At 42.1% G+C, this 8,497-nt stretch overlaps 1 protein-coding gene and 1 long non-coding RNA gene across 3 annotated transcripts; one reads left to right on the forward strand and one right to left on the reverse strand.

Moving 5' to 3' along the window:
* Positions 1–1,355: 1,355 nt before the first annotated feature.
* LOC104959641 (ER lumen protein-retaining receptor 2) lies at positions 1,356–6,066 on the reverse strand. Its single transcript, XM_010787543.1, has 5 exons — positions 5,811–6,066; positions 4,325–4,425; positions 3,995–4,153; positions 3,095–3,347; positions 1,356–2,527 (listed from the first exon to the last, which is right to left on the reverse strand). Exons 1-5 carry the CDS (start codon positions 5,899–5,901, stop codon positions 2,493–2,495), a joined length of 639 nt encoding a protein of 212 aa, XP_010785845.1. The 5' UTR covers positions 5,902–6,066; the 3' UTR covers positions 1,356–2,492.
* Positions 6,067–6,205: 139 nt separating this feature from the next.
* Positions 6,206–7,704, forward strand: LOC104959642 (uncharacterized). Of its 2 annotated transcripts, XR_799895.1 has the most exons (3): positions 6,206–6,574; positions 6,839–6,859; positions 7,441–7,704. It is a non-coding gene; the product is annotated as an uncharacterized lncRNA (long non-coding RNA). The 2 variants fall into 2 exon arrangements; XR_799894.1 differs by lacking the exon at positions 6,839–6,859.
* The last annotated feature ends 793 nt before the right edge of the window (positions 7,705–8,497 follow it).

An 8,497-nucleotide genomic window follows, 5' to 3' on the forward strand; every position in this document is an offset into this window, starting at 1 on the left:
GGCAAAATTGAAAAACAAAAAAAAGACCCGTTTCTGATTTTTTTTTTTTCAATTAGAACGAAAAAACAAACGGTTAAAACGTACCTTCGTCGTCTTCGTCGTACACTTACCTTTTTTTAATGATGTTTTCTCGTGATCCGTCTTTTGATGTAGACAACAAAAACGGAACAACGGCTTTGGTTTTCCGTTTTTTCGTTTTAAGTCAAAAACGAAAAAAGGCTGGTATTTCCGTTTTTTGGCTTTTGGTTTAAACGAAAAATCAAACTGACAAAAAGTACACGGATCCCATTTATACATAGCTACAGATTAAGCAGTAAAATGCTGTTACTAAAATATTCAAATGATATCCATTAAATCTGTTTTTGATTCAAATTAATAATGAAACAACATTTTCTCATGATTATTTCTGGAATATGTTCTACACATTATAATTATTTATTTCGTCATGCCGTACGGAGATAAAATTAAAAAATAGTGACAAATACAGTATATGTTGAATGATCTGCAAATAAAGAGAAAGAGATTTACAAATATCAATCACAATTGAATTGGTTTGCAGGGTTAGAGAAAGGACTTTGTAAGTCAAGCTTTGCACGGTACCAATGACTTCAGACTGGAACCACAGCAGATTATTTTATATCTTATTTTTATATCTTATTTGGCTACTAAGGAAAGTAGCTCAAACTACTTTGTTAAATGTCAACCAAAAATGCCACTGCTCGTGAAAAGTCAGCTTTGGTTTTGTACACCAGTCTGTGGTAGTGGCTGGGGATTGGACTAAAGAATGAAAGCCATGGTCAAATCAAAGTTTGAATGTATTTCATTAGGAAAGAGATATAAAAACGGTTGTAATCAGAACATAGCCTTGCTTTATTAGCTTGTTTATAGATTACACATTTAGCACCGTCCTATACTGATACATAATCCAGATTCACTGTTTTAATAATGGTGCATGTCAGGATGCATCTGAACACTGACAAATTGGAAAACAAAGGTGTCATGCTGTTTTAAGATGAGAAGGAGCGGAGTTGGGAAGAAGCTCTCTGAGCTCTGCTACAGGAGAGATGAGCCGCTGCTAGCATAACCCTAACCTGAACCAGATGCAGCGTGTGTAATGCAGCAGTGTGTGTGTGTGTGTGTGTGTGTGTGGTGTGTGTGTGTGTAATGCAGCAGTGTGTGTAATGCAGACATCAGCTTTTACAAGAATGTGTGTGCTGAAAGAAAGGGCTATCTCTGGTTCTTTTGCATCAATTTAGATGTGTTGTGTTAACTCTACATGGAGAGTCCAGAGAGGTTTAGGGCTGCAATAGTAAATGAGTGGGGACATATTTGTAACCATAGCACTGAGACAAATGTTTCCCATCAATTCTTTATTTGTGGTGGCAAGATCATGCAGAAGCTCTGGTTAGAAATGAAAAGCAAACTTGGAATGATGCATATCAAATCAAATAGAAGCAGATAAGTCTGCAGTCTTTCAGATTGAGTGTAACAGTGATGGTGTGGGAGTGTGCTCTGTTCAAATGAAGCACAGCTACAGACTGTTCATATTAAACCAAGAAAGAAATCATATCTGCTCTTAAAGGACAATTAAAGACTTTCAATCCTGGTGTGAGTTCAGCACATAACCAGTGAACTCGCTTAAGGAGCCTATGAACTCCATGTTGTATATTTACAGGTGATGCATACTGCGCCTGCTGGGTAGTAAAAGGGCCTTTTCAATGAAGAAAGACATTTACAGTGATAGAAGTTCATTGGTGTCTTTTCAACCCTTTACTTTGTTTTACACAGAAACCACTTTTATCAGTCCATTTTTAGGGCCCTGCCAAAAAAATCCTTCTTTTGGAAAGGAGAATGTTAAATGATGGTATCTGCGTGTAGATGTATTTTCTACCAAGGGACACTAAAACGGGTATTCTTTATACATGGGAATGCATCGTGACCAAAAACAGAAGAGCTAAACACGAGTCATTTGACCAGCAAAGTTATGAGGATTCTACAAATCCTCCTCAAACTGATTCAGGAAAAACAATGCACATTTATTTTGATTGCAAATACTATGACAAACGCTTGAGTCAGTAAAATCCCACCACAAAAAGTCTGCTTCAATATCATACAATGCCAAATTATAGGCAATTATACATCTTCAGTAATGTGTCAAATCTTCAGAGAACACATTTTTCTGTAGAAAACTTCTCGCGTTTTTTCCCGTTCTTTATACAGAGTAATAAAAAAGTTAAGGCAAGGTGCGTCAAACAGAAATCCGAAGGCCATGGACCAGCCTCTGCAGGAGTTCTGATCCACTGACTCTGGAGAGGGAGCAGCCAGCAGCCCATCCGCTCTCTGTCTCAGGCATCTTACAGTGGCAGGAGGGGAAGAGGAGGAAGCCGTGGTGGTGGTGGGGGGNNNGGGGGGGGTCAGGGGTGTCCACTACCACCCGTCCTCCCCTCATATCCTCCCCTCTGTCCGTCTGCCTAAACACTCCTCTTTGGCACCTAAGCTGGCAGACTCAGCTTCTTCCCTTTCAGCACTGAAACAAGAGCATCCAACACAGTGTTACTGCAGCTTCAGGACGAAGGGTCGGTCTCTTTGTGTAAGCTCTGCCCAGACTCATCCCGCGCAGCAGCGTTGAGCTGAGGAAGGACTTTAACCTTCTTTCTCTAGCTTTCTATCTTCATAGAACTATTGAGCACGCCATTATTCCAAAATGTAATAATCATCTCCTCTCCAGATCAGGTTTAACTTTTAAATTCAGAGACGTTAGCTTCTATAACCTGATCTGAACTGCGACATTGTTTCTGAGACGTGGTGCTACTGTGAAATACATTGAATGACATTTCTCAATGCCATTTAGTTCTACACTTATTACATTAATTAAAACGTTATCATGCCTACTGGATAGTCTAGGGGTGCATATAGATTTCAAGATGATGATATTTGACTTGACAGTGGTCACTCTTCAATTAGCTGAATAGCCCCACAGTAAAAAGTGCTTTGAGTTGATTCACAGTTAAGTAACCACTGATTCTAAAGCAGAAGCAAAAGAAAAAACTCTGTCCCAGTTTTATAAAACAAGACAAAATGCTGCAGCACTTACCTTTTGTTACATAAAGATAGAAGAAGTCGCAGTAGAGGATGGTTTGCACCACCCCGGCAACAATGGCGATCATGTCGAAAAACCCCTCAAAGTAGAACCTCCATATCCAGTTTATGAGGTACAGCGCTCTGTACAGGCCCAGGAAGAACAGGTAGTGGGTGGTGATGGTCTCTGCCTCCCCCGTCTTGCTGATCATGAAAAGCTGAGGCAGGATGGCCACCGACTCCAGGTAGATGGAGAATGTCCAGAGAATCTGAGCCAGACAGAGACAGTGTTTGTGGGAAATAATGGTGCACAGATGTCCGAGGTAAAATACATGTGCATACTTTTCCTGTAAGTTCCAAGATTCCTAGCAAAAATAACTATAGTAGTAAATTAAGTTCAACTACACAAAGCTTTAGGCTTAGGTACGCTACTGGACTGCAAATGTGTGCTTTGTATTTTAATTTGAAGATGCAAATCTCAGTGCAAAAAACCTTGAGCAACAGTGAGCCATTGTGTTGCATTGTGTTGCATTAGCAGCACAGTGTTGTGTCTCTTAACACTTGAAGCTAATATAAATGGTTTACTGGCTGTTAGAAGCTGTGTGCAAGAGGGTAACCAAACTGTGTGTTCTCTTAACTCTAGATATCATGTTCTTTCTTTCTGACAAACCTGCACTGTGTGTTAAAATACACCAACATATGTGTGTGTACTTAACATGTCATGTTTATACTATCTTTCCTATGCCCTTGAGTGAGTGAGTGAGTGAGAGAGAAAGCAAAGACAGAGCAATGTATGTTCACAGACATGAGAGAACCAAATGTGTGTGTGACTGAGACCCAGAGATGACCTGTTGCAGGATAAATGCCATTCAGAATCAGAAGCAGCTCCGCTGTATGGGGGGGGGGGGTATCTTACCTCTAGAGGAGAGAAGTCATGATTCACTAGGAAAGCCAGGCCACCAACAGGGACTACCAGGAACTCCACTCTGAATGTGTCATGGTTCCCATCATAGGTCGCCTTGAACTTCATGTAAATCAGGTACACAGTGGCGTACGCACAGCCAATGTAGATGACCTGAAAGACAGACAAGAAGCATGAGAGGAAAGTATTCACTTGTTCCAGTGTGTACTGACCCGTCATACAATCAAGTAGTAACACGACATGTGTTCCTTTAGCAAACACAGGTGTGGCCTGAACATTGTATTTAGTTGAACAGGATATAAGAGTGAGAGCGGGGTGTCTCACCTTCATGGTGGTGTTGTAGAGAGAGATGAAGGAGGTGAGGAGGTCCAGGTAGCGGCTGGTGAACACCAGGGCAAACAGAGCCTGACTCTTCCCAGAAATACCTGAGGAGACAGCAGAGGGCATTCAAAACATTCTGACGTCCAAGAATCCTTAACATGATTTCTGTTTGAAGGAAGCAGACGTAGCTCACAGTAAGGTTAGTGGAGTGCTTAAACTTCATTAGCAACATCTTCATTCAAACATTATTGTGTTTGATCAGGTTCCCAAATTGAACCAGCAATATGTGACTGGGAAACACAGCTTTTCATTTGTTCACAATACAACGTCCCATTCCTGCAGCCAGCCTCTATACAGACAGTACATATTAAATATCAAAGCCTAGACTAAGATAACAAAATCTTAAAAAATAAAACGTAACATTTGCTTGGAAAAAGTGAGTTTATTATTCCGGTTCTCTGGCATGTAATGGTAGCTATTTTAGTTCAGGAGCATGTTATATTAAGAAGTTACACATTCACTCTTTAATAAGCAGTTAGTTCCTACAGCCTCTGCTTCCCAGGTCCCTGTCAGACTGGGGGGGGGGGGAGATCGCTACATTACTAAATATAGTTGTTATACACTATTATTCACACAGCTGGTTTCATCCAGTGTGTTTCTGGTCCAACATGAAACACATATTACCTGCACAACATTATATTGCACTAGTATATTTCTACTCTGTTTGTTCTTGCTCTATTTTATTGTTGTATGTCTTATATATTTATGTTGTATGGTTGGAGGAGCCTAGGACTTGAGACTGCTGTTGCTATAACTAAACTGTAGCCACTGTTCATATGACCATAAAGCCCTTAACTCTGTAATATTTCCTCTCAGGCTCCCCTGTAATGACATAACTCAGGTGACCGTCTGTATCACTGATGCAGCCTCACCTTTGGTCTTTGGAAGAACGCAGCCAAGTTTCCTCCTGATAACAACCTGTAGCACGATCTTTCCCCCTGCCCGTGTCCCCTGCCTGTGTCCCCCTCTGACGCTGCAGCTGTCAGCCTGGTGCTGGGTGCTGACACACTGAGCGGACACACCGGCCGGCAGTGACCGGGGCCGGGGTGAGACATCAAGCTAGCAAAGTTTGGTCCAACTGAAAGGCCAAACTAAGACCCGCAGCATGTGGCCCTCTGGTCCCCTGACCCTCCCTCCCTCAGATTGTTGGGGCCCGCTGCGGGTCCACGCTAGCTACACATCTGATGCTAGCTGGACGCCACAGCTTCTTCTTCTTGACTTTAGCTTTTATTACGACTCCCTTACAACCAGTCGAGTTAATGTCTCTCTGCTGGCTGACGTCAGGGTGAGCTGCCAGCTGGCTAACGTTGGTTAGCTAAGGACTGGCTGTGGCTCCTAACAACATCACAGGACAAGCTCCACAGCCCTCACAACTGTGGCTGCACAGACACACCGGACACGCTGTGAGAGAGGGTATATGACGACTTACCGGCACAAGACCTGGTTTTCCATATTTTTAGCAGCAGGATGATGATGGCTGCTAGGTGGGAGAGATCGCCGGTTAGCCTGAAAACGTTCATGTTTATGGCAGCTCCAGCAGAGGAAAACCAATTGAAAACTCTTTAAATAGTTCAGTTAGTCTCCGGTCACGTTTAATTTAGGAGCTGACAGCGTTGAATGACACCGTGACAGCAGAATAAACAGATTCTGGCTTCAGAAGATGGGAAAATGGCGAGCAATGTGCGACGTGGCCTGGGGAGGTGTCCGAGACAACAGCAGCCAATCCGACACGAGAAACGTTCGTGCGCTTAGCCAATCAGAAGAACAGGATGAATAATTTGCATACATTAGCTGCATGCCAAGTCGCATAACTTGCATCCCTAAGTCCTTCACTTGTGTATTTTCCTTGCGTCTGAAGGGTGGATCTCAAGTTAGACTACTTATTTTTAATTCCCTCGCTTCTCGGTCTGCGGCCGTTTCTCAATTCAGGGGCTGGACCCTTTGGAGAACGCAGCCTACGCGGTGCACGGAGGATCCAGCCCACGTAGACCGAGTAGGCTGGACCGAGCGGCCTACGAAATGAGACGGTCTCTAGCCTACGGAGCGCTTCGTATTTACGTCACGTGATACGCGCTGTTTGGTTGCGTTGCTCCAGCAGCCGGCTAGCAAATTAGCTGAAAGGGATCCAGAAACTTTACTTTTACATTTTTTGGAGATCACCGTCGGCGATGAAATAAAGAGAACCATGGCCAGGTAAATAAGACGAAGCTGTTCCTTTAGCCCCCAGTAATGTTACATTAGTAAGTTAACAAATTCATTAAATATAGCTGATGTAATTTAATCATATTATTTAATATTTCAAATATGTCTTAATTTTTCTGTACTAATAAAACAATATGTTTTTTAAATGAACAAAAGCATGTTGTATAGATTGATTGTTAACAATATTAGTGTTCTAATCTTAATAGCTGTGATTATAACAGTTTATATTCTCCTTCTTCCCCTAAACCTGCCCAGATGATGTCCCACTGACCCCAGGTCCAGCAGCACCGTGCCCCCCCGCTCTGCTGAAATACACAATTAAACATTTTCTATGACCTATTTTTTGTATTAATACAATTAAACGGAAGACAGTTTAATGACCTAGAGATATCCTATTATTCCACTGCTTATGTACACATGTTGTAAATAATGATTAAAACCTCAGTAAATGAAATAAACAATGTGTTTAACAATTACAATGTAATATTGTATTTTCATCTTATCACAAAGTAGAGGTAAGAATATATCCATCCTCTCTCTGCAGCTTCATGTCTTCTATTATTATAACTTTCATCATTGAGACAGAGGAAATCAATCATGATATTTAACATCACCAGCAGTAAAACAGATATCAGCAAAAGTGTGTTTATCGAGTTGTTTGTTTGTATTATATGTGCAGCAAGTATATAGAAGCAGCTGTTTGGGGAATCAGACAGACTCAAGCTATAATCGTTAGATGTCCATTAAAAGAAAGGACACATACAAAATCCAATTCTGAAACTAAGACACAAGTCTGTAGGACGGCATTAAGCAGAGGTCTGGGTGGAGGATGTTCCTGATCGTTTTGCTTTCTCCAGCACCACGGGGTGTCCAGGTGGATGGCAGCTCTGTCCTGATGATCCGCTGGGGTTAGGGGTCCTTCTCCAGCACCTCGGGGGGTCCAGGTGGATGGCAGCTCTGTCCTGATGATCCGCTGGGGTTAGGGGTCCTTCTCCAGCACCTTGGGGGGTCCAGGTGGATGGCAGCTCTGTCCTGATGATCCGCTGTGCACTTTTCAGATTAGGGGTCCTTCTCCAGCAAATCCATTTCTCCAGAATTGTCCTAATTACAGAGAAAAACAAGAGAAAAATAAAAAGGGAATTAATCATATTAAACAAAGGGGTGCAAAAATATTATTGCAAAACATAACTCAAGACAAATAATCCTTAAGGGATCATTTAAAATGATGTACTGTTCTGGGGCCGTATTCACAAAGGATTTTAGGGCTAAAAGTAGCTCCTAACTGGCGAATTTAGGAGAAACTCCTAAGCATAATGGGCGTGTCAGTCTTAAATTTAGGACTCCTAATTTTATTCACTAAGAGCAATTCACAAAGTATTTTACGCCTAAAAGTAGCACCTAAGTCTGGGAGAGCTTAAAAGTCCTCGAGAGGACTCCTAACTCAGTAAGACCTATTCACAAAGAATCTGAAAATGGCTGAGAGACTAAATGTTTTGGAGACAATGGAAGACTGTGAATTGATCAAGAGATATAGGCTAAATCGTGAGGGTATCAAACTTGTTGTGGAATTAGTGCGGGATGCAATAAAATCCCCGACTAACAGGAATAACCCGATTAGTCCGGAAATAAAATGTTTGGCAACACTACGATATTTAGCAACAGGGAAAATGCAACTTTGCAATGCCGACGATTTAGGAATATCGCAACCATCAGTCAGCCGTGCCATAAACCAAACCATCAACGCGCTCTTTGGCCCACATATCATCCAACAGTTTATCCGGTTTCCTTTGGACAATCAACAACTACACAGGATCAAAGCCAACTTCATGGCAATGCAGGTATGCCCGGTGTGGTGGTGCATTGACGGGACGCACATAAAAATAATTTCCTGATGATCCGCTGGGGTTAGGGGTC

This window comes from Notothenia coriiceps, unplaced genomic scaffold (assembly GCF_000735185.1).
Source record: "Notothenia coriiceps isolate Sejong01 unplaced genomic scaffold, NC01 NC01_scaffold00030643, whole genome shotgun sequence".
In the NCBI taxonomy this organism is placed as follows: domain Eukaryota; kingdom Metazoa; phylum Chordata; class Actinopteri; order Perciformes; family Nototheniidae; genus Notothenia; species Notothenia coriiceps.

Bases quoted from the DNA above. Each gene is read 5' to 3' on its own strand.
- LOC104959641 (XM_010787543.1), bottom strand. From the start codon at position 5,901: ATGAACGTTTTCAGGCTAACCGGCGATCTCTCCCACCTAGCAGCCATC. The intron at 4,426-5,810 runs GTAAGTCGTCAT...CTGTCTCCTCAG, and splicing joins GAAAACCAGGTCTTGTGCCG to GTATTTCTGGGAAGAGTCAG. The intron at 3,348-3,994 runs GTAAGATACCCC...TGTCTGGCTCAG, and splicing joins ATGACTTCTCTCCTCTAGAG to ATTCTCTGGACATTCTCCAT.